Below are 26,887 nucleotides of genomic sequence, written 5' to 3'. Positions count from 1 at the left end.
AGGTAGATGGATGGAAATGTTCTAATATTAATGATCACGTCCCCTGCCGACCTGTCGCGAGGTGAAATGAGCAGCGAAGCCTTCAGCCTCCAACAACAATTAACGGTCCCGAGCCGTCCTGTCTGCCATTTATCATCACGCACCCAACCTGTGGACTCCCACTGAACACATGCTGAACGTGTCTGTCAATACATACTCAATGTTCACGTCATTGATTTGATAAAAAGATGGAATGGTTAATGGCATAGCTTTCCTCCGCAGTTATTTCTGGACATATTTCCTTTTTTTGTTTCCGATTCTAAAAAGCAAAACAAATAATTGCTTCTGGATTTAATTGATGAATAAGACCTTTTCTTGTAATGATCCTGCAATATGTGAAATATGCAAAGGATTATATTCTTAATAACTGTTTTGTGTTATTTGCATGATGATCTTGGATGGATGACCTTGCATTAAATGTGATTTGTGAATGTAGGCTAGACCTACATGCCAAATTAAATCTGTAAATACATCTCAGGATAATACAGATTACCCAGAAAAGAATTGATCAACATGAAAGGATCTGAAGCAATTGTTTTTAAATGTTTCTGGTGACGTCATCCTGATTGACCTTTAGCTCTCACAGTCTAATTCATATTCATGAGCTGGTCCTGAGCATGAGAGTGGAGACATGAGGTTACACATTACCAACAACCCTGCACTGAGGTCAACTCCCACACATTCCAGTTAGCCATTGACTTACCCAGTTAGCCGTCACACAGTCACAAACATCTTGTCAGTATTCTTAAAATAAATGAGTGTGGCTGTAAACACAATGTCAGAAGTAAGAAGTGGTGAATTTTTGCCCTGAATTATTCTTTTTATGCATGAAATTAACAAACAAGATGTGTGAAAATAGTTGAACATTTCATTTCCAACATTGTGACTAGTGCTAGGCTTCTGTTTTTTAGCATGTGCATAAGGTAGACACAGCAGTAAAAGTGGAAACTCTGCGTGTGTGCTTGTGTCTCTCTTGTGTGTGGTGGCACCTAGGTGCTGTGTTATCTCACCATAGTTCAAGTCAGTGGCATACTCTGAAGATGAGGTAGACCTCGAACTGTGGCGACCTTTATGAACACCTGCAGGTAGCTGAAGAGCCTTGGGTTTTTGATTAAAGTGTTTTCTTAAGTTCCTCTCAGATCAAAGCTGAATTATTTTGAAGACTTCCTTTCTAGCTATGCATCACACATGCAAACACAAATGTTCTGATGGTGTGGGGACTCCCTGCCCTTCTCTACGCCCTGTGTCGCTTCACACAAGCTCCCGACATTCTGCGATCCGGTGCCAAATGGACCGGGACGGAAGCGCCTTTGATGTACACGGTGTAGTCTATGTGTTTGAGTTCGACGTTTTACAGCCGACTTGTCAAAACTGTTGATTCACCATCACTTTTGCAGAAGAAGACCAGTTCTGAAATGGGTGTCACACAAGTACCAATAGCTTGCTATTTCAACACGGAGCTCTATTACACGGCTATCTCTCATCACGTCATCCCGGAGCCAGACAAGTCCTGTTCCAGATCTGAAGTTTATTTGTCCGTCTGAACTTTTGGCACCTGCATCAAAAGGGAAAGTGCTGCCTTACTTTGGATGGAGGTCTTAAAGAATTGTAAATCGTAAATGGTCTGCTTTTTATATCGTAGTTTTCCGATCTTTGCGATCCCTTAAAGTCCTTTAACATATACAGTACTAGTCAGCATTGACCCATTCATACTTGGGGTTGAGTATCTTGCCCAAGAACAAATCAACATGTTGAATGCAGGGATAGAAGCAGCAGCCTTTGGATGGAGGACGACCATCTACCTTGTGAACCACGGCCGCACTTATATAAGAAGATATGGTGTACCTCTTGCCCTGCACAAAAAGGAAATGTAACCATACACCATGATGGTAATAAGAATGTCTTCATGCTGGAAAGCACAAGAAGAGATTTCACATGAGGTGACACGTCTACTTATCAAGCCATCGTAAGGGCTTACTCTACATTGTAGCTTCCATCTAGTTTAAGACACATCAGCCAAATCCAGACAAGTCCAATGGGACACATTTGTCCTCCCTCAGCAGTCGTTTCACACACAGCACTTTCCAATGCACACTCTGGGGCAGACACAAGTTAGGCTGCAAGTGTTTTTATCCCCATAGCGGCACAGTTATCTGGCTTTTTTGAGCTATTGATGCTAAGCACTGGACATTAATCTACTCTGCCAAGAACGCTTTGAAGAAAGTGTCCGTTGAAGTGTCACAGATAGGGAAATAAATGAAATTAATAAATATATGGTACACAGTTTGATATCTCTTATAGGCCAAGATCAAAGCAAACCCATTGAGTTCTATTCTACCTAATATGTTTTTCTGTGATAAACAGTCCGGCTGAGGGAATAATCCCATCAAGGAAGAGAGAGATTAAAAAAAGCATCAGATATATCACTCAGCGCAGACTGTTGGCGCGGCTACCGTGAAGCTACCGTGTTATTATGGGATTGGTAATCTCGTTTCCCGGGTCTGAGTGGAATCGCAGACCTTTTTTTTTTTGCGCCTCGTGGCTTTTCCTTCTTGAATCAGGTGCAGACACAGAGACAGCAAGACAGACACAGCGGCCCTCTGATACTGAGAGAGTCCATCTGCTTCAGAGGGCTCCGGTAACTTCTTGTCTCTCCTTTTTTCTGTGGAATTTCTGAGTAGCTTGATGTTTTTGACATGTGTGTGACAGCCCTGGTTGTGTGCGATTGGCGTTGAGGCATCATGCTCCCTACCCTGGCTGCGCTTTTTTTTTATTTTTAGGATGGGCCTGTATGTTTGTATATCTGTTGGAGCCTCACACACATACAGTATGAAGGCACACTTTCATGCTTGTGTACACAGTAGTGGTTTGCGCAGTGTGACTAAAGCTGACTGTAAGGTTTTTACTTATGTGTGTGCATCTACAGTAGATGGATGCCAGGATATGGATCTGTACAGACTCACAGCGGCAAACAGATAAACACACACATATACACACAGACACACACACACACACGTACAACACTAGCCCAGAGCCTCACCTTGATATCTTGAGCTTCTGTCATGAGTTTGAATTTGACACCAACGAATGTATGTCAGCTTGTCAATTTCTTCCAACAGCCTTTGAATGCAGTCTGGCCATGAATAGTGCATGTTGTTTTGTTTTTTAAGATTCCAACTGTCTGCAAGTCTGTTTTTGTTTGTTCCGGGAAAAAAAAAACTTGGAAGGCCTGTATACTCAGGTGCGTCCTTTAAGAAAACTTTCAGCAGGTGTTGTGTTGTTTAGCCTAAGGTAAAGATTCATCCCTGAAGGTAAATTCACCAAACTTGCTTCTGATCTGATGCCCTCCCGTTATTGGGATCTGTTTTCCTCCCTCCTGTCTTTAATGCACATACTTTTCACCACTTGCCCTCTTTTTGATCCAGCCCCCTTTAAAGTCGGGAGGACACACATCTTTTTATACCTGGACTTTAATATATTAACGGGACATTTTATATCACTCTAAAAGTCAGGACATGTTTTGGCAGCCGGTTCCCATATTCCCTGCAGTGTGCCACATGAGGTCTTTGGCATTATTAGGGCAGTGGAAATATGAGACGCCTCTTGTAAATGTCTCGGAAATATACACAGGGTCGGTTCTCCTTCAACCGCATAGTGGTTGATGCACAGGCCATTCATGCAAAAACTTTTAAAGACGTAAAAAGACAGTGGCATGTCGGTGACATTTCTCCTTCCCCTGCTGTGGAGACTCCATGCAGAGACTGTGTGTGCACCTGTGGGGAATGAATATGAGGTTCTAAAACCACAAACGCAACGCCTCCACCTACACATACCATCGCAGGGAGGGAAAATAGTTGTGAAATTTATTTGGGCATATAGTTTTTATGCCAGTTGCCATTAGATTTACAGGTCGGAATGGAATGCATCCCAGTGAAAAGCACTTTGATCCCCCCACCAGGTTGACATTTTTATAGAGGGAGCGCTGTATGGCACAGGGCATCTTTTATAAGGTTGTGAGGAACCCCATGGCAGCCTTCACAAAATCATAAAAACGTGAGACGTCAATAAAAAGGACCAAGCACCATAGATATCTCAGCTCAATCTGAGGGCAACGTTTGTTAAGAGTAATTTAATAATTGTATTCCCAAATAGTTTGTTTGATTTGATGTGAGTCCTGCAGTTTGTTATTGTTAGCCCCTAAACTTCGGAGTGTAATATAACTCTGCTTTTCACACTTTTTGTTTCTATATATAAAGTGAGGCAGGGTGGGATGTATGGAAATGTTTTCACGTCAGCAAATACTATGTTCCCGCAAGGAAAGGGCAGTCTTGTACTCAAAGATAATGTTTCCAGTACTTTAAAGCCAGACTGGGAGTGGCGGTATAACCAGACTCTGCCTTACTGTATGTAGGCCATACATGCCTATAAGATATGTGTCTCTCAAGCACTGCATACTTTTGTAAAAATGATCATCCCAGGAAGTACATTTAGTGCCTAATCAAAGAATTTGGGCGATGTATTACTCATATTTATTTCCATGAATTCAGTCATATACATTTTGAACACAACACTAGGGCTGTGCAATTAATCGTATTTTAATCGCAATTACGATTTTGACCTGCCACAATTACGAAAACAACATAATCGAAAAAAACAATTATTTTGCTTTGCTAGGTTGTGACAGTGCACTGCAACATATTTGATCTAATTCATTTTGGTCTCATTTATTTGTATTTATCATATTTATATATGTTTAGTAGCTTGTGGAAGTGCGCTCCAAAATATTTGTTGATCTTGTTTATTGGTATTTATTATTTTGATATTATTTATTTAAATGTATCATTTATTTTATTTATTTTTGTATTGGTTTTTCAGTTGAATTATACGTTCAGGGTAATCAACAGTTAAAAAGATACTGTTCAAATTATAACTTGTATTTGTTTTAAAGTTCAATAAATGGATGTTTTCAAAGTCAATGAATAATCGTATTTAATAATCGTGATATCAATTATTGACCCAAATAATCGTGATTACGATTTTTGCCATAATCGCACAGCCCTACACAACACCTATATTCTCCAAAGGTCAAACACTAAAGTGAAATTGAGTTCATTCATTCAAAAAAAGTAGCGACATGCAGAAGTTTCTTGCTGCTACTTATCAGCCTATTTACTGTGTTGTTTTCTACAGAGGCGGAGGCTTCTGCAGGAGTTGGGAAACCAGAAGATTCCCTTTCTCGGACCTCCCGATCGGGGCTATCAGCAACTGGTGAGCCTGCCACAAATAAGAAAGAGTCAGATTTCTTTTTTTATGTTTCTGTACGTCATGATCCTGATGAGAAACGTCTTGTGTTTCCAAGTGGGACTCCAGTTACTCAGGCCTGGTTCTGAGGAGATCCTGCTCGGTGCCTGCTGAGCTCCATGTCCGGGTGCAGGCCGCTCTGCTCACCCTGAGGAGGAAGGGCTGCCTCCTGAGGGATTTGGTTCGCATCCGAGAGCGAGATGTATTCACCGCCGTTTCACGGACTCTTCTTGGTGAACCGGGCCACACCTACCGCTATCTGGACACGCGGCTGTTTGCCATCCCCTGGCACAGCGAGGACCCTGAGGTTAAAGGACAAAACTGTTGCGACTCTGACTTGAGTGCGGCTTGCAAGGCATTGTGGGAGCTTAACACCTTCTTCAGTTCAGATGTGTCTCAGCGGAAGGAAGGGGACAGGCTAACACAGTGTTTGAAGGAGGAGGTGGAGGCCAAACTGAGCGATGAAGGGGACACGGGGTCTAAGAACAGTGAAGACTCCAAGAACAGTGAAGGAGGGGACTCGGAGTCCAAGCAGAGTGAGGAGGGGGAAACTGAGTCCAAGCACAGTGAGGAGTGGGACATTGAGTCGAAACACAGTGAAGAAGGCTGTTCTGGGTCAAAACAAGAAGGGGAATGGGAGACTAAGTCAAAACCCAGCAGTGAGGAAGGAGAGTCCTCTGAGGATAAACCAAGTGGAGCCTCAGCTGCTTCAGAGCACAATGAAGGGAAATGTCCCAGCTTGACCCCTAAGGCCCTCAGTGGCACACAGAATAAAGGTGTGGGACTCACGGCACAGGGGAAACCTGTGGCCAAAATGAAGCACATCTCCTCAGATCACCACGTTGAGGACAGGGAGGAAGCAGCCAGCAGGCAGGGCTGTTCGCAGCCGAGTCCTCCGCCTGTATGCACCGGTCCGGTTAAGTTCAATGTCACGTTGCTTAACTACATGGACCCAGCAGCTATGAGCCAGCTCAAAGAAGAGCCTTACTATGGGATGGGGAAGATGGCAGTAGGCTGGCACCACGATGAGAACCTCATCAGTCACTCTCCAGTGGCTGTTTACAGCTATAACTGTCACAACGACAAAGGTAAGGGTCAAATCTAAAGTAGGTTACTTGGATAGCTAATTGGATACCAATTGTCGAGATAGGTGGCTTTTTAAATCCAAAGTTTATCATGCCTTTTGCATGTTGTTTCAGAAATTAAGATATCTTTTTCTCTTTCACTTCAAAATCCCATCAACTTATCTCAGTTGCTTTATTGTCGATCAGATACAGCTAACCTTGTGTATGATGGCCCTACAGCGGCGCGGTAGCAGCTGTAGACATGGCCTCTGGTGAGGCAACCATCAGATCCATCTATGTGATAGTGTCAGGGCATTATCAAATGTCATCACTGGCTTGCTGCTGACAGCCTTATCGCCGACCGTGCGTCGGGAGATCACAGACATTTGGATCTGAGCTCTTAACATGAGCTCAGTGCCACAGTCTAACAAACAGGCCTTATCACAGACGCCGCATCTCATCTAAATCATTTCCCCAAGAAATGATCGATGTGCAATTATCTGATATGGAATAATGAGCCCTGCTTTGATAAGTGTTCCTAGACTGTACTGTATGGATGATACGATGTCTCCTAATTAAGGAATGTGCACTCTTTCAAGAGCTGATAGCGCTCGCTGATCCAAGTGATAGAGAATCTCAATGAGAGGAACTTTTGCTTTCTAGAGCAAATGCAAAGCTACCATGGAATCAAGATTACTTCCCGTCTTGTTTTATATTCCAGACTTAAATACAAAGCAAAACACATCCTTATTTTTATTGTAAAACCAATATTGTACACTTAATTGATAAAAGCTCCTTTTTGGGAATTACATTAAACCAAATAAGTGTATTTTTACAACACTAAATCATTCCTTGCACCCTCCAAAGGCTGAAGGAGAAAAACAACATGAAGTCCTGTTGGGGAGGGGGATAAAGGTGCAGCTGTAGTTCAAGTGTTGCTAAGAATGGACGCTCTACACAGTCTGTCTAGAAACTGTTCTTCTGCCATACATAACAGGTGAAATGCCAACCGCTCTGACATCCCACCCCACTTTACAGCTGGGCTTTCTTCATTGGTGTTTGTTAACCAGAAACACCTGCTACAGCGGTCTGTTTCAATGATTTGTTCTAGGCCATTTCAACTCTGACCCTGTGAACACGGGCTTCAAACACCATGGCGTAACACCTTGCAGTGCTTAGCAGCTCCAGACTTGAAAGAAACGTGTGTGTATAGAGCGCTGTGGTGCTGTGTAGTATATATCTAAGTGGCTGACGCAGAGGACTCCCAGAACTAGCTAATGAAATGATTACCTTGGGACATTTTTACAATAACTTGCTGTATCTTCCATTGTTCCTGAGACAAAGGTCCACAGATGACACCTGCTTTCATTGGTAGACTGTTTGCTCCTTGAGCAGCCTCACCTTGTTTTTATGCTTCAGCCAGAGATTTGTTCAGAGTGTTTTTTCCCAGCTGCGCTGATCCAAAGGAATCTGCCACGACTGAGCGTTTTCCCGGCACGGAGGATGATATTCCCCCATTCCTGAGGCCTCGGGGAGTACTGTCATTAGCTGGCTCTCAGAGCACAATGGCTGGAAATTAAGTTACTATTTATCCGTGCTGAGCAAAGGAAAAGGCAGCTGTGGGGCAGAGAGGCCCGGAAAGACTTTAGTATTGATTTTGCTGAAGGGTGTTGGCCAGCCGAGCCAAATCTCGTTTTCTTAGTTTGCCGTGTAAGAATGGAAGGAGAGGGGAGGTGGTTACAGTGAATGGGTTCAGAAGCTGGAATATCATAGGACTCCCGCTGTCCAATAACACACTCTCACACACTCACTAAACAACATCAAGGGCTTTTATCAAACTATTTCCTCTTGCATGGCATAATGACGGCATAACGATCCTGTGCTAACAGCCAATCTGACCACAGCAACACATATCATCTTTGCTCTGCTGTTAAGTGATTCTTACTTGCTGGAGACAAAGGCTTACATCTTACATCCTTTGTTTGGGAGCTATTGATTTAATCATTGCACTCCTTACTTTTTATTTAATTTTCCTGGGCATTATCATAGTGTTTTCGAACTGCATTACCTGGCCAGCACTTGTATTCTCGATGTAAAGTGTTTTAAACTAATATTGTGTTAAATAGCCTTCATTATATAGTGATATATATATCCGATTCTTTACTACTAAAAGTACCAATACCACACTGTAACAATACTCAATTTCAAGTAAAGGTACTGCATCAACAATGGTACTTAAGTGAACGTATTCAAGTATGATCAGAAAAATGTACTTAAAGTATTAGGAGGTAAAGTACTCATTGCAGAAAAAACTAAAACATATCATATTTAAACATTTTAAATAAATATTTTAAAAGCAGCACTTCTTCACATTCTTGAAGCTGGAACTGTGAAATATTTTTAAATAAAAAACCTCTTAGCAAAATTGCTGCTACATGTTCTGTTAAATATAATTTTGGATGGTTTAATCAATACCAAATAATCACATTTTATAATTATTTCCTAAGTATTGTGTGTCAAAATCTGTATTTGAAGAAGTAACCAGTAAATAAATCAAACAAATAAGTGTAGTCATATAAAATAAAAATACTCGGGTAAAATACAAGTACATCAAATGTGTACTTAAGTACATAACTTGAGTACATGAGCTTTGTTACTTTCCACCCCTGGATAAATGCTACCCCTAGAAAATGTGAGGACTTCACTTTTCCACTTAGCTTAAGTCACGCTGGGTGAAACTGTCAACCCAAAGGCCTGAAATGTGAATATAAATGTGAAATGCAAATGTTACAGTGAGTCTGGCTGTGTGTGACTGACAGGTGAGAGCAGTGAGGGAGGCAGCGAGGAGCGCCCATGCTGGAGGATCGGGCTGAAGGTAGCCTGGGACATCCACACACCTGGCCTGACGCTGCCGCTGGAGTCTGGAGACTGCTACTACATGAGAGGTACTGAATCTCCTCCACATACACACACGGACATACACACATGTAAACACGTCGCTCTCACAACTATGTCCGACTTTGGAGGAAGGAACACTTTTATTACCCTGTGTTTTAGTGTTTCTTGTCCCAGATGACCCACGTGAGCAGGATACTCTTCACTCACACACTCTTCTTCCAGCAGGAGAAGTGGAGCTGTGTGTGTGTGTGTGTGGCAGGGGGGGGGGAGTAACTTGGCCTGAACACAGAGCTTTAAGGTTCCATGAAATTGTATGCATTAGAGAGGTTAGAGAAACCAAATGTTATTTTTTGAAGTCCTGTGACCCACTACCGACTATGTCTCTATGGAGACGCCAGCCAGCGGGCCACAGGGGTGTAAATCACAGCTTAATGCTCTGGGCTGCAGCGGACACCTCCACCCTCCTCTCTCTGGGCCCTCCTGAGCATTCTCATATTCTCCGAGTGTGAGGACATGTATCCATGTCGCAGCAGGAGCTTGTGTTTGGATGTAGAAGAAATTAGGATCTCTGGTTCAAATGAATACTATAATGTTTTAACGGCATTCTGATTTCATTAGGATATAAGGATAGACATGCAGTACACTCTTGAGTCAATGTTACGGTATCAGCTGGATAAATGACTGTTTTAAAAAATAAAACAATCCGTGATTTATTTATGTAATTTGTCATCTAAAATCGAATTAATTAAATATTTTAACTGATAATGATCAGCCTGAATGCCATATCTGTCTGGTTTCTATTAAAAAAATGACAGGACTGTAAGTTTTCTGTATGTTTGATAATATTTGTATTTGACCTAGTGATTAAAGAGATTTTCTTGTGATTAAAGGATTACTGTTTTGATCCTACCAACAGTAAATACTTATATCAATCTAGTTCACAATCACACATGCTTTCAGTGGTTTTTTTATGAAGACGCTGAAACCCTTCCTGTGTACTTTAAAATCATAAATACATTGCTAAGATTTACAGCTGCGTTCCGCTCAGAACAAAGTTAGGAGTCAAGGGTATGAGACTGACTTTACCGACTGTACAGGCATATATCAAACACATTTTTGGAGGAGATGCGCTGTATTTTAAGCTTTCTTTTTTGTATTTGTTTGATGTTTTTGTTAGGTTTTATTTGAACTTTTGTAGCCTGAGATCCCACGAGGCCCATTCTACAACATCAAAACAGAAAACCAAACTACAAAATGTGCATTTACTCAAGAAGTGAGTTTGGTTAGTGAGAAGACATTTTCTAAACAATATTTAGCCTCTTTTTCACTCAACATCACAATGATTGATTTTTCGATGTATTTGCCCTCACTGTTTTCCTAGGTAGGACGTCACATGGGAACTTATGGAACAAAACCTTAACAAATGAAAAAGAGGACTGATTTAATTGTTTTGTTTCAGTATGGATACATCATATATCAACTCATGTAGGCAGAACAAAGGCTGTGATATAAGTCATTGTTTCCAGATTAATTACGACAACATCTTCTGCTGTTTTGATAGCATCATGGTAATATGTTAAATCCAAACATGTTTTTGTTTAACAATCTATTTTGACCTCCATCCGTAAGCACAAAGCTTACATCTAATCACAATCTAAAACATCTTTCTCACTGATTATTAAATTACTTATCCACCGTATCTCCGTTATGTCTAAGTGATCTTTTTACAAGTAAGGAATAGGAAGGTTTTAATGAATTCCTGAAGTTGACTCTTTGAAGCTGCTGTGTTTTCATCTGAGAGCGGCGATGTCTGTACCTAATATTCAGCCTGACAGGGCTTGAAGCCGACCTCCTTTAGCTGCATAAGATTTACAATAGAACAGTCAGTTTCAGGCCAGCCATGATAATAGAGTGATGGGCTGTTGTGCAGACCACTCTAATGGGACTTGACTGTCGCGGATCAGTGGGGATTTATGCTCCACTTGGTGAGTACGCCCTTGAGAGGCCAACTGCTGCACCACGATAGCAGCTCACACAGTCCTTGGCTGTCTGTCGCTTTGTCGGTCCACCTGAATTAAATACTTGGCACAACATATGCACTCACCTATAAACTCACATGCACAAAAACACACACTCTGCTTATTGTAGAAAGCACATGCCCTCCCTATCCTGTTTCCACATCACTGACAGCCACCACTGAACCATGTGTTCAGATATATTGTACCAGCGTTTGAGTGACATACACCATACGATAGATAGTTTCGCGGTATTAAAAGAAAACGACAACGTTGTATAACCACAGACACCATAATGTCTTTTCAGCAGCATTTGTCGCCGGCTGGCCCTTTTGAACGGCTAATGTCTAAGCTGCTGGAGGCAAATTGAATCACCATCATTTCCACCCAAATGGAATTTCAGTGGTTAAAAAAAGAACAATGCAAGTCTTGACACCGGGCCTGTTCAATAATCAGATTTCCTGCTCCCAATGCACAGGGGGACTGGAGAAAAAGAGTTGACCCAATATATTTAAAAGCCTGCTTCCTGGAAAAGGAGGACAAGTGGCAGCAGGCGCAGGGGTTGAAAGAAAGATAAATATTTATTACTGTTATCGAGTTTGCCTCTACTCCCTCCTGATCCCCACTGACGCATCAGACGCGCCAAGAAAAGAGCAGATTGATGGAGATAATTTGTTATTGGATATAAACAGTTTTAAAGACGCAGAGTAATTCTGCCCAGAGACCTAATCCCTCACAATCTCATCAGGGTGAAGAAAACACCGGCAAGTTGTTTTGTTTGTCACCATCTTTTTTCCCCCCCCTCCTACCAAACAATAATATCTTCCTCCCAAAGCATTTGGCTGTTTGACTTTCAAATCACAGGCATTAGCCAGTGTACTCTTGCTCAAGGCGGGTGTAAATATGCACATGTGCTGTGACTGACAGCTCTGTCATGGCTAAATTAATTATTGGTATGAGGCAAATAATGGCAGGGCTGCGAAACATCTATTCACACAAAGAAACACATGGAGGGATACACAGGAAACAGCAGTAAGGCCTCTTTGTAAAGCTCCTGTGATATTGGACAAATGTTTGTTGGTGTGCCTCTTCCATCTTGACAGATTGAGTGCGATCTGGTTTTGTTTGGTAATTAAAATGATAGTACAATGCTGCTCATTCTATTTGATTGGGAGCTGGACCGAGCGCAGTCTGTCTGAGCGAACAAGATGATTTAGTTGTCATGTTTCTCCACGCCTTGCGTTTCATCTGTTTTTCTTTTGTAATCAGTTCTTTTGCCTTTTGATGAGCTGCTTTATTCCTTATTATAATTAATTAAAATCACAAGATCACAATATGACAACTTATTTCATTCCGCAGTGCCTTTGTGCTCGACGATGTTTTATTAAAGAGTCTGATGGATGAATATTCTCTTCGTTCCCAGGCTGTTGTCTTGTTTGATATTGATGAGTGTTGTGGGTATTGTAAGCATGTTCTGATAGATTTGATCTTTTCCTTTGGTCCTCAGATGACCTGAACAGCACCCATCAGCACTGTGTGCTCGCTGGGGAGAGCGCACGCTTCAGCTCCACACACAGAGTGGCCGAGGTGAGGAGCCAACAATCCTAAAATGGGAAAACAAAATGTTTCAAATTGTAGTAGAAATGCTGTATAGTATGCCATGTATATGTTTCAGTAAGGACTCCTGCTAGTACTTACACGCTATATTAGGGAAAGTCTGCAAACAATGAAAACTTTAAACACTGTCTGATAAATATTGAACAAATCAAATGGAAGGTTTTTGTGTAATAGGCAAATTAACAGTGTATAAATGGTCATCTACCAATCGAAGGGTTGGTGGTTCGACCCCTGTCAACATGTTGAAGTGCCCTTGGGCAGGATAGAGAACCCCAAATTGCTCCTGAAGGCATGGCTAAAGGTGTTTCTGATATCCATAGAAGTCTTTGTAAGTTACTGTTGATAAAAACAGTAGGTCAATTAAGTTTAATAAAAAAATGGTTGGAAATAAAGTTTGCCTAAATCATCCACTGACACCAATAACTGAAGAACAAACGCAAAAAATGAATTGCATATGTAGTACATAGCTTATGACAAAATGAAAAGAATATCTATGTATTTTTTTAAACAAAATACACGTGGATTACAATGGATTAATGCATAGTTAGTCTGTTGATTGACAGACCTTAATATGTGTATAACTCTGGGTCTCTCCCTCTCCTGCCAGTGCTCCAGTGGGACCCTGACCTACATCCAGTCTCGGTGTGAAGAGGCTCTGTCCAACCTGAGCACTGACCTGGAGACCGGCTCCCACAGCCTGCTGGCCCTGCTGCCCACCACGCTGAAGCACTGTGAGGAGATCCACAATGAGGTGGGGACATTTACACATGTGTTATCATGTGCGTTTGGGTATTTAGGTTACATTTTTGGTCTAGTGAGCAGCATCCCATGTTGGGTTGCACAGACAACGTGTGATCATAGACCTACCCTAACCATAACCATAACCATAACCCTAAAAACTAAACGCCATTTCAACAAATACCTTCAGCATTACTGTGTGGCCAAACATGATCAATGGAATTTATTTGCGGATACATGCAGTATACTACATACACCTGGTCTACATTTCCTCTACATCATGGGACTAACAGAGCAATGTGTTTGTCCTCTGATAGCGGGTTAAAACTCTGTAAACATCACAATATGAGCTTGCCAGCTTTCTACCTTGTTACCTTGTTGTTTCTGCTCAGGGAAATGCCTCCAATATGAAATCCAGGTTGTTCTCATTTGTCTTGGCCTGTGATGGATTGTGAGGCAATAGCCTCTCCATATGTTATCTAAAGATGGAGTCATGCCCCGCTCCCCTCGCTAACCCCTTTTCACACACAAGGAGTGATGCTGGCTTGGGGTATTGAGGGACAGAGCGAGGTCAAAGAAGAGGGACATGAGGGGGCCGCCTGCAGAGTCACGAGCCCCCTGTGCTAGCTTGCCGCGGGCCAACAGTTAATATAGCACTTCACCTCTCCCCCCCTGGCCCCAAAGCACACATCCTAGCCGACGCTAGCACCCAAGACCCTCAGCGGGATGCCATGACAGATGAGTCTGACGTAAGGTTGTTTAAAGGTTGTCGACAATATTAATTATTCAGCTCTGCCAAACAATGGGGCTGTCTTTGTTAGAAAGAGCTCTGCGCTAGCAACACCTGCTAGTTTGCCGCATAGCGCCACAGGATTAGCAAGCATAGGCCCCCACCAGGAGGAGAAATCAGGTTTATTTAGGAAAACAGTATGCTATTTATAAAAAGCAGGTGTATGTGAATGTTTAAGGAAGGGGGGGGGGGGGGGACTCTAACGGGCTACACCCTACCCTACCTGGCACTCACAATGATAGATGTGGCCATTTGTTTGGAGTTGCCCACGAGAGCAGAACACCCACTTATATGATGTATTGTTGGTGGGGTTATTTATGATGGCGGCCCACTTTGGTGCTTGGCGGGTGCATATTGCGCAGGTCGTGTTTGACATGGATGACCGGGGAGAGAACAAGCCTGAGACGTGCTGGCAGTCTGACCCGAGCAGTGCCTTATGGGCCTTTTCTTAAAAAGTGCTAAACAGCAAGCTAGCACGGGTTGACATGCCACGGATATATTGTGCAATGTGGTGCAACGAGGGGGGGGGGATTGGAGGTTGACACTTGTCAGAAGACGTGGGTGGGTCTGACGATGATGAAGCAGAGCGTCTGCCATCTGAGAATGAGTGTTCAGGGATGGGGCGGGATGTCGAGTTGAAGTAAGGGTTGATGGGAGACAGAAATGAAGAAAACCGAAGTTCCCACCTGTTTGTTAAGCTCGGTCCCTCTCGCTGTCTCGTTTTAATCTTTCCTCCTGTCTTAGGTGGCGGAGGGGGTAGTCGAACATAGCATCGCCACACGGCCCCCGTGTGCATGTTTGGCTTTGAAATGCTAATCCCAGATGCAAACGTCTTGTCTCATTTAAAGCCACTGTGTCACTTCCCAGGTGGGTGTGTGACAGAGTGCCCTCAGGGACCCCCTCTAATGATGCTAGTCCCCCCCACAGTAAATATTGGAGGGAGGGACAAGGTTTTCCCACATGTTCTGGCAGAAAGTAAACTGTGTAGAAGCAGGTGTGTGTGACCTTCCAGTGTCCTGCTTTGAGGGCAGAAATGTCTCCACAGGCTCTAGGTGTTCGCTTGGCTTTCAAACAACTCTCCTCAGGGCCTTATGCCGGCAATATCATTGTAATCTTACAAATCACCTCTCAAAACACATTTCTGCCAGCAGATCTGTGCAGTGTGTAGTTTGAACTTGTTTGTCCTTTTGTGTTTACCAGTTGTATAACCCTTTAAAACTGTTTTCATTTATGTGAGACATTTATACTTTTGATTTTAAGAGTTCATTTATTGTTTTGAATCTCTGGGTAGCTCAAAAGGGATACAATTAGTTTCTCTTTCTGAGCTCTGCTAAATCATGATTTAGCCAAATGTTGTTGCGTTTTTTAAGTTTGTGATTGATTAAACTGTTATTCAATGACACTAGTCACATTGAGATGTAGGTGTTTTTCTCCAGTGGCAGCTAAGACAGGAAGACCACTTTGAGCAATCTTTGAGGCCTGAGACGTCCAAAAAAACGCTACTATTTTCTGGACAAAGAAAGAAATGGAAATGTACAGCAATATGTGCATGTACAGTGTAACCTAGCTTGTGTGTGATTAGTGTTAAATGCGTGTCTGCTTGCTCACAGAGGCCTGGTGGCACCAGTCCTCCTGGCTGATGTGTGAGGAGGCCGGGAAAGGTAAACAGAGGACGGCAGAGTGGGATCGATCCCACTCTCATCAGCTCCCACCTCTGGGCCATGGCCCGGAAATTGATTGGACCCGCTCAGGGAATACCATGAAGGTGTAAAGAAAAAAACACGTGCCTCATTAAATGGGAAAACAGGGGGCTACTTGGCTCTAACTCCAGAGTCGCCATGGTGGGCGGCCAGTCGACTAATGTGGGGCTAATGTGTAGTTAGTGTGTCCATCACCTGGAGAGATGACAGCCACTGCCGCAGGGGAGCCACTAGCTCCCCCATGTCGTCTCAGAGAAAAACTAGCCCTAACAACCACTCTCTCTTTCGCACAAGTTTCGATCTGTCTGCCTGGAAAGGTGGCATTTAGTCCGAGTTCCCCTCTTGGTAACTCTCAGCTGGGCGGCTGGACTCCAAATGCCACATAGCCGGCGCTCCTCAGTCGCTTCAGATGGCCGGCTTTGTGGCGGCAACTGGCCTGCACAGTGGGGGCCGGGCAGCCATGTCGGCTCAAAGTGGAGACACAGGTTGGTTTCTTCTCCATAAAGGACAGGCAGACAATCAGAGAGATGGAAGGAGAGACTGACATAGAGGAAAGGATGTCCGATATCGGCGCTTGGCGGCTTTGTTGTGTGTTAGTGATCGAAGGGGAGTGGATTTGGGGAGTGTTGAGGGGGAACATAAAGGATGACATTTCTTTGAAGGGTAGGGTTGTATGGAGTGACTGAGAGGCTGCTGAGCAGTGCCACTGGCTGTGTATCCTCGCTGACATGCCCCAGTCCTTGCATGTCATCCCCGCTGTGATCAGAGCCTTTTGGAAGCAAATGGCAGGATGATTCCATGCACAGCTTCTATCCAACGCACACCTTACTCAAGTTGTTTGTGCACATAATTCTTGCCCTTTGTTTGAACTTTCTACAGGGGCAAGCTCGTAGGGGACTTGATTCATAACACAGAGCGATGACAACATGCATTCATTTCAGCAAGAAAGGATGTCAGGAGAGTTGATAGGAGTTGTAGCGTTTTAAAATGTATTTACCACAACACTTTTGCAAAGTTTTGAAGCTTTTTGACCGTTTGAGAAGCAATTCTGACGGAGTAAACTCATATACAATGTTGACAATAGACCTGCTTCCATAGAATCTGCTCAAATACGTAATAACATTGTCTTTTGGCAGTAAACAAGATTTATTTGCTGTTAATCTGTTATCCCCAATACATGATGGATGATGGATGCCACGCTCAATAGAGACCTATATTTGCTCATGTCATTGACACTGTTTACATTTTTTTAGCTAAACAAGACCTCAAGACAAAGAAGTGATATGTAGATTGTGCTGTTATGTTAAATGTTTGTGTTTCATGTATTTTTGTCTGGATATTTGTCTGTTGATGTTGGACATGGAGCTGCTGTGACGCAAGTCAAATTTCAGACTTGATCTGACAAAGTAATATCGTATCGTATCATGGTACCCGAAAAAACTGCTAATGCTAATTTATTGCGTTATTTGCATCTTTCCCATTGGAATTAGACTTGTTAGGTATAATTCACGTGCTTTAACCTTGTTGCCACTATGTGTGAGTGTGCGGCTCTAAGACGGGCCTGTTGTATACATTGGCTAATGCTCTGTTAGAAGAACAATAAACTAAATAGTTTTCAGAAAAGGAACAATAGCTCTCTCTGTCCTATTTGATATGCGACTCCTTTGCATGCAGCGACTTTTTGTGTCGTACAGTTGTCGGCGTCAAAATGAAATGGAGCGTGCATTGTTTTCGCTGGATGATGCTTTGTAGGACGTTTTGGGGGAGGGCAACTCGCAGCAACTCGCAGCGACTCGCGTTTACGTTGGCGGCAATTGGGGCAATCTTTGACACGCACATTGGAAATTGTATGCACAGACGTTAACAAAGCCACTCACACACCTATGTAGACAGATATGCTGCTGCACATAGGTACAAACGCACAAGCAGGCACATGGAAAGACACACTTAGAAATAGATAGGCTACACCTGGCTACATGAAACATCCTTGCGAGGATTAAATCAGCACTTCAAAAGAGCAGGAAACAAAAACACTCCCAGCGGAGGAGAGGGAAGAGGCTCGGCAGCCGAGACTGTCATCTCCAGACGGAGCGAGGGAGTGGGAGAGGAGGAGGGGAAGGAGGGAGGAGAGGAGGAGGAGGGTGGAGTTTTCAGGTGTGCTGACTGGAAGGTGTGTGTGTAGACATATTTATATGTGTGTGATGAACTGTGGGTCTGTTTTCTGTTTGGTAAGGCTGTGATTGTATTTTACCGATTGTATTATTGGTAAAACAATGCACACATTTAATTAAAAAAACATTTCTTGACAGTGTTCTTCCTTTCTGAGAACACGTACAAATAATCCATGTCCTGAAATGAGTTAATGTTATGGAAAATATGCAACAATTCAAGTCAATGCATATATTTCCAAGGGAAAATGTAATTTCCCCCATGCCAAGCATCATGTACAAGGGACGTCATTTCTCATTGAGAAAATCTTACATCTTGGAAAATACAACATTCATTCCATTTTATTTAAAAATATATATATTTACCTTGACAACAAAAATAGTCTTCATATTATATTTAACTATGATGGTGAACATTAGAATATTTCAATAAGAAATCAGATTGAAAATTACATTAAAACATGCAAGGAGGTTGTGCTGCTTCCACGGATTGAATCTGAAAATTACTAAATAATAATATATATTTTTTATATAATTGGTCAAACTTTATAAACCATTTGGATTTTAAACTGTCAAATAAGGATTAAATGCAATTCTCAATTTTTTTTCCCTTTTTACGTTTATTTTGCATTTGTAAAAGACAAAATTCCCTATTTACGTTTGTTTTAACAATGACTATTTTAATATTTACAGTTATATATAATCATGAGTTTACTCTACATGAAATAAAATATATGGTTTTGATGTCAAATATTTATTCTAAGAAGCAGTGACAGTTTATTTTCTCCATGTGTATATGTGTGTGCAGGTGGAGTTCGAGTGGCTGCGGCAGTACTGGTTTCAGGGCCGGCGCTTCGCCCGTTTCTGCAGCTGGTGGACCGGACCGATGGAGCAGCTGGAGAAGGACTGGAAGCTGATGGAGACGATGGTGAGGCCGCTCACACACACACACACACACACACACACACACACACACACACACACACACACACACACACACACACACACACACACACACACACACACACACACACACACACACACACACACACACACACACACACACTCACACACACTCACACAGACTGCAGGTCACACACACACACACACACACTGCAGGTCACACTGCAGCCTCACCTTCATGTGTCTTCATACTGAACTCAGTGCCACACACATCACTTCACTTCAATGTGTTTCCATTTTATTGTGCAGGCGGATTCTTTAGCAGCAAACTTTTTTTTTCTCAGTTCAGGTTTACAGAAACACTTCTCTCAGTTTTGGGTTGCCATTCCTGAAAATAGTTTTTTTTTTATAAACATAAACAGTTTTTTAAAATCCTGTTTCATATGAGTATATAGAGACATGTCTATTGACCCATATTTCTTTATATTATATTTTAGAAGTCAATATTTAGTATTTTATAAAACAGACAAAATGTATATTAAAACAATTCATAATAATCTTAAATCTTAACCGGATAATATTCTAATAATATAAAAACAAATACATACAAATTATAATAAAAACATATTATAAAGATGATAATAATACAAATAGCACGTCTACTAATCATTATACTGAGCAAATCCATATGAAAAAAACCATATAATTGTATTATAAAAACTGTTTTACAATTTTTCCCAAAATATTATAAGCAGCTCTGACTACAGCAGGCACTCTGTCATTTCATAATAAGGCTTTCCACCTCCTACATGCTCAACATGCCTCTGCTTGTGCTTCTTATACAAACTACACAAGTGAATCGCTGTCCAATATGCTCCTCACAAGGAAGGGAGTGTTTGAAACGACATGATGGATCGCCCAACTTCTCACCACGCTGCATTATTAAGGATGTGTCATGTGTTTAATTGTTGCCTCACAGAAGTTTTATTAGAGAGGAGCGTGGGCACGCAGCTATTAGTTAGACACCACAGTAAAGCATTCACTTAGTAATGTCAGACTCATAATTAAGTCACCTTAGTCACAGGCCTTTGCTGTAGAAACGTGACACACACACACACACACACACACACACACACACACACACACACACACACACACACACACACACACACACACACACACACTATACTGGAGATACAATGGCTCACCAACACACTCTCCCTCCTCACACCTGATGCAGTCAATTCAATTCAAATAGCTTTATTAGCATGACCATGACAAACAGTATTGCCAGAGCTTTGTACAATTGCGACATCTATACATAATTTGAAATGTACTGTTAAGTTTATAAATATGTTTGAGCTAATGCAAGAATAACAAGGACAACAATATACTTTTTGAAACATGAACTAGAAAATTAATAAAACAAACAACACACAACAGAAAAAGTTAAGGTGAGTTATAGATTAATGTGCAGGATAATGCTGATAGTCAATTGAATTCATCCACTACATTTATAAGAAAATAAAGCGATGTGAGACCTGGTGTATCAGATGCAGTCCGCGTCTCAAAGCTCGCTTTCAAAGAGTGTGTGTTTTCATGTCTGTACGTGTGTGTTTAAAACGCAGACAGCAGAAGCAGCAGGGGGCACTCTTGTATCACTGAAGCAGGGAGCGACAGAGCTGTGCTCCTCTTTTCCTCTCTGCTCCCTCTCTCTCTCTCCTCCGCTCTCTGTGTCTCTGTATGTCTCTCGCCCTCTCCTCCTGTCTCTGGGAGCTCTCTGTCTCTGTCAGTGTCGAGCGCTGAGCAGTAATCACATCTAATGCTCAGGCGGGGATAAAGACAGGGGCTGGAGGAGAACAGTGCTGCTGCTCCACTCATAGTCTCTCTCTCTCTCTCTCTCTCTCTCTCTCTCTCTCTCTCTCTCTCTCTCTCTCTCTCTTTCTCTCTCTTTCTCTCTCTCTCACACTCTCTCTCTCAGTTAGTGGAACAGCCTGGCACAGGGAGGGGGGTGGAGGGGTTCGTAGACAGGGGCTAAACTCATCTAGAGCTCCACCTCCGGGCCCAGATGAAGTGTGTGATTTGGACCTGTATTTAGAAAAGGGCATCAGTGAAATGTGAGGTCTTTCTCTCCCTCTGTTGCCGTGTCTCCATCACTCTCAAACGGGCAGGCAAACCGTGTCCAGTGTGTGTGTGTGTGTGTGTGTGTGTGTGTGTGTGTCACTCATGTGGATTCCTGTCATGCAGTAGAAACTTAACTTCCGATTTTTTCACAATACAGACAAAAAATGTGAGCATCTTTTGTGTGTAAACTAGTGAAAGAAGAAATGTCTTAATATATATTTTGAATGCAATTATTTCTAATATTTTTTTTAATACTGTTTACATCTCAAATAGCTCAAATAACTGTTTATCTCACGGTGTAAATTATTTCATTTGATCACATAGTGTCACATCACACAAAAGCAAGTTTATCGTCTGAAGAAAATCATATTGAACCTTGGCAAAAATAACAAGCTGGTGAATGCCTAAATGTAATCACTCTCTATTGTGATGAAAGACAACATTATTGCGCTCGCAAGCAATATTTCCATACATGCATCGACCTCTGATATGCTGATGAAAAGCACTTTATAGATGTGACTTATAGATTTTCCCTTTTGCAGGTTTTCGATAGCTGTGGCTTTCCTGCAGTAAGATTAAAACGCATTCCTCTAAATTACCTTGAGTTATTTAAATGACGCCGGTCCCCCCCCCCCTACATTCCTTTATTGCATATATTTTACATTTTGAAGCGTGCAATTGACAGTATAGTGTAATTTAGTGATATGCGAGTGACCTACTGCGTGCAGATTTATTTATTTTCCCTTCTTGCCTGCAGAGTGTATTTTAATACGGCATTATTTTCGTCAAATCTGATATCACCATGGGTGTTTTAAAATAACAAATATATGTCTCTTTAAATAGGGTTTATAAATTGACACTGTTGTTTTATTCTCCGCGCTGTAGCAATAAAACAGCCGATTGTTTTATCCTGCTAAAATAGTAATACAAACAGCCAGCCTTCCTCTCTTTATTGTCGTATTTAGCACACAGTGTTTGCGGGATGCGCTGGGCTGTGTATGCGTTTGTTAGTGTGTATGAAGAATATTGCAATATGTGGTGGGGGGGGGGGACGACCAGCTCCTGCTTATGGATACTGTCTCTCCCTGGGGCTCCCTCGCTGCTCCTCAGCCTGTTGTCATGCAAATGCTCACCCTTCCATTTGAATGACATTCTGATAAAATACATAAATAAATAAATAAAGAAACCCGACACAAAACAAGTCCACTCTCTTGCTCGCCTCTTTTAGGGAACCTCATGAATTTTTGTTATTGACAGAAACAAAGGGACGTGCTGCGAAACTTTGTGTATAGGCATTTGAATGTACAGCAAAGTATAATGTGTGTGTGTGTGTGGGGGTTAGTGTACACAAGGGAAAGGTTGTGTCCGGAGAAAAAGCGACATTAACTCAAAGGCTTCACGTTCCCCCTGTGATCCAGGGTGCTGAAGTCCGCTTAGACCCGCCTCGCTCGCAGCCTCACGTTCCCTCAGGACGCTGCTATCATGGCTATCACACAAAAGTGACATTTCCTTAAACTAGCAACAATGAATAGTTTCCGTCTGACTGACAATAGACAGAGAGTCTTGGCTTTATGCAGAATATTTTAAATACCAGTGTGGTATTATTTCCTCTTTTCTCTGTGGGGGAGAAGCGACAGCTCCTAGCCCATCTCCCCTTTTTTTCCCTGTCCTGTGTGTGTGTGTGTGTGTGTGTGTGCCATTGATGTTAATGTATGCGCTTGGCATGACTTTAATTGATTTAGCAGCTCTGCTTGCACAGTACAGCTTTTTCCCTAATTTGTCACTTTCCTGACTTCTGTGGCTGCTCATCTCACAACTTCAAAAGCCACCGCGGAAGCAAAGAGATTTCAACGCTCGTCCTCTCCCTCTCTCCCCCTCTTTATGTTCTTCCTTTTCTCTTGTTCTCTCCCTCTCCCGCTCCTGCTATCTCGCCACATCTCTGTCTCCTTCTCACACTTTCTCCCTCATTTGACAGGAGAACGAGCCTTGTAGATGGAAATCTTTTCAACACATATCAAGGAAATTAATCTACTTTCATAATAAATGGGATCCACTCAGTTGAATACATTTGTATACTTCAAGATGTACAAAACAGGAAGTGGTATCGGGGCCATGTCTTCCTCTACTCCCTTCACCCAGCCTGTCACTCCCTGTTTTCACATGGTTTGGTCACGCATGCATACATGCTGTACATATTTTTTTCTCCCTCATTGTGTGACAAAATGTACCTCCTCTGATTTGTAATAGACGCTGACTTTTGTGTGTGAATGGGCTTAGTGACCATATCATATTCCGCCCCCCCCCCCCCCCCCCTCTTTAATAGCTGTCTTCGGATACATTGCGGGCCGCTGAGGAGGGTTGCACTACAATCACACACAGCGTGGCCCCTTCGCCATCGATAGCTGATTAGGTTATTGACCTAGCGTGTGGAGGGTCTGCGCTGAGGAGTGGGTCGGGGAGGGAATGTACTGAGCTATAGAGACAGAGGGGGAGGAGGAAAAAATAAAGAGAGAGGGCTTGTGTGTGTTGGGGAGGAAGGGTGGGGGGGTCAATGTAAATGTTATTGCTGTGTGAGCTCATTTGATCAAAGTCCTGGAAAGGTTAAGCGAATCCAATCTGGTTTTGTATGGCAGAGTGGAGACACAGGCGCTGGGGAAGAAACCCCCAGGACGGAGAATGGATTATCATATTGGCGCTGGAGTAGCAGGGGCCTCCGATGGACAGTTTACCCTGCCCGTAATGCGTTTAGACAGCAATTGGCCTTAATAACCTTTATTGACTTCAGCGGGTCAGTGCCAAGAATCTAATTATCAAAGTGTATCAATTTCATTGGAGTTTAGAGTTGCACCGCTCAAAATAATTATTTTAAGGTCGGGCCGGGGCAATTAATCCCCTCTCCACTTATTTGATGGCTTTGTAAAACATTATAAATGTTATGGTTTCTGTTGTGCGTTTCACCGTAAATTATTCGAGGTAGCAATTTTTTGTAATGCATTATTTGGAGAGCTGCTTCGGGAGAGAAAAAAAAATCCAGCGTATTTCCAAAGCCATAGGCCAGAGCTGAATCGAGGTGCAGATGTTTACCAGCTCTCATTTTTCTCCTTCGCTCGCCGGTTTACTTGCAGTTTTATACCCACTTTATATGCACACATGGAACCCAGATTAATTATAAGTGTGAAATAAGCAGTAAAGTGTTTAAAGACCATTTATATTGCTCATTACGAAGCCATTTATTATCTCTTACATTAAATCATATTGTTTTGCTTTTTAAGCTCTACACTGTGCAAATAGGCTTATGCATTTATTATATTCAAATTATTTGTGGTTCTTATGCTCAAATGTGTGTGGTGCATGTGGGTTTGTTTGTGTCCATGCGTCCTCACGTGTGTGTGTGTGCATGTGGGTTTGTTTGTGTCCATGCGTCCTCACGTGTGTGTGTGTGCATGTGGGTTTGTTTGTGTCCATGCGTGCTCACGTGTGTGTGTGTGCATGTGGGTTTGTTTGTGTCCATGCGTGCTCACGTGTGTGTGTGTGTGTGTGTGTGTGTGTGTGTAGGGTTTGTCCACAGTGTGAATGAAAGAAGTCAATGTGAAGCTGCACAGTAGTTTATCCTTCATTGGCAGTCGTGCCGTTACCTGGATAGTAGCAGATGTTTTTCCTTATCGCACAACGTAGACTAGAGGCCTAATCCACACGTTCATTATTGCACGGCCTTGTTTACCCGCGGCTCTATATTAGCTCGCTTGCTTTGCCCTATTTAGACGGAGCCGTATAAGAAAGAAATTACTCAAAGATTATTGTTATTATTCATTTAAAGAGGAAATATATGGCTGATAATACATTTTACATCACGCAGCAGCTTGTGTTTGGAAATATAAAATGAAAAGAAGCAGACAGAGAGAGGGAGCGGGGAAGAGAGAGGGGAGAAAATGTAGCGGTGCAAAGGTATTTGCAATTCTCTTTGAAGTCCCTATTCAACAGGGTAAGCTGAATTTTCGGCGGTGCCTGATAGTGTTCTGCGTAAATGCTTAAACCCCTTTAGAGAATTTTCATGGGCAGATACGCGGTGGCTTGAAGGGAGCGTTTATGTTACCTGGAGCCAATGCAGCCCGCAGCTTTGTACCTAAAGATGTACACTGGTGGTGAATGGAATCCCACAGAGGGTTGTCGATGACAGAATCTCACTGCAACATCGGCGTAAGCTGAAGCGAGGGAGAGAAAAGAGCCACGAACAGATTTAACCCTGTCACTTCTCTGCTGGCGTCTCACATAAGCATTTAAATACATGGACAGTGACATGGAAGAACAAAAAAAACTGAGACACCAACAACAAAAAAAACACACTTGTGTCTTCTGAGGTAAGTTAGACATTGAGTTCAAGAAGTTAGAAAGTGAGGTCATTGCTGCAGTGGTTGTGGAAAAGTGGATTATTAAAACTGCTCTTGTTGACACAGCTCAGAGTTTTTTGGTGGCCACGACTTTTATAGCACATTTTGACTTCAACTTGTGTTAATATAAACATGTATTTTTTGTATTCTAATATTGGTCAACTGTCACAAAAACTGAATTTCCCCTTGTGATTAATAGAGTATTTTGGTTGATTGATTGATTAGTCAATAAAAAAAATTATAAAATACAAATAAAATAAATATTTTCGTAACACATACGAAGATAAAGCGTATATTACTGTCTTTTAACGAGCAAAACTTTTCTCTAACTTATCGTCTTTATTTATTTATTTTACAATTCCTTCTCGGTCACTTTCATTCTCATTTAAAATAACTAAATCCATTCTTTTTTTTTTTTTTTTAATCAAATTTGTATTGGATTTTAAGCACAAACATCCAACATCATATACAGACTCAGAGGAAAAACAAACCGTACCAAAGAAATAATAAAAATAAAAACAGGCATTGACAAGTATCCATACATCAAAGTAAAACATCCAGTCATAGCAGTGCACATTAGTGCATGATATTGTGAGTGTCCCACATCCACTTATTAGTGTCTTCACACGGTTCCACCTTCCCCAGACATGTATCTACTGAAACTATCCCATTGTATCCCATTAGCCATGCCACTTTGAACATTCAACCTTCCCAGCATCTGTTCACATGCAGCAGTCTCCATCATTTGAACCCTCCACATATTCAGTGTAGGAGTTTGGGGATCCTTCCAAGATCTTAAAATTATCCGCGCACACGTTATTAGGCCAGTCGTTAACACTCTAAATGCACATTTATTCCGATGCGGCGTCACCGTCCTGTCTCCAAGGAGACACAGTAACTAAATCCATTCTTGTGATATATATGTGTGTACGTTTTTCTCAATAACGGATGTAGCTGATTGTCCTGAAAACAACGGTGTGGAGAGTTGTTGGATTCTCATTCCTAAAATAAACCTGAGCCAACTTGCTTCAGGGCGTCGGATGACAACATTTCTAATGTATTAGGAACTTTGACTTGATGTCACAGTGTGGAAACCGCAAGTGAGACAATGGGTGTTTCTCAATGTCGAGGACGCTTGCTTG

General features: G+C 42.2%; 1 protein-coding gene across 1 annotated transcript in view; it reads left to right on the top strand.

Annotated features, from left to right (window-relative positions):
* The window catches only part of fto (FTO alpha-ketoglutarate dependent dioxygenase), a 123,306-nt gene that overhangs the window by 15,915 nt on the left and 80,504 nt on the right, over positions 1-26,887 (top strand). Inside the window, exons 2-7 of the mRNA XM_034148436.1 lie at positions 5,230-5,307; positions 5,399-6,428; positions 9,224-9,349; positions 12,825-12,904; positions 13,542-13,685; positions 19,139-19,258. Of these exons, the coding sequence (XP_034004327.1) occupies positions 5,230-5,307; positions 5,399-6,428; positions 9,224-9,349; positions 12,825-12,904; positions 13,542-13,685; positions 19,139-19,258 (1,578 nt within the window). The remainder of the gene's footprint in view (positions 1-5,229; positions 5,308-5,398; positions 6,429-9,223; positions 9,350-12,824; positions 12,905-13,541; positions 13,686-19,138; positions 19,259-26,887) is intronic.

The sequence above is a fragment of the Trematomus bernacchii genome, unplaced genomic scaffold, assembly GCF_902827165.1.
Source record: "Trematomus bernacchii unplaced genomic scaffold, fTreBer1.1, whole genome shotgun sequence".
Taxonomy (NCBI): Eukaryota; Metazoa; Chordata; class Actinopteri; order Perciformes; family Nototheniidae; genus Trematomus; species Trematomus bernacchii.
Note: the sequence above shows the minus strand (reverse complement) of the source record. Positions and strands in the feature narration are given on the sequence as shown.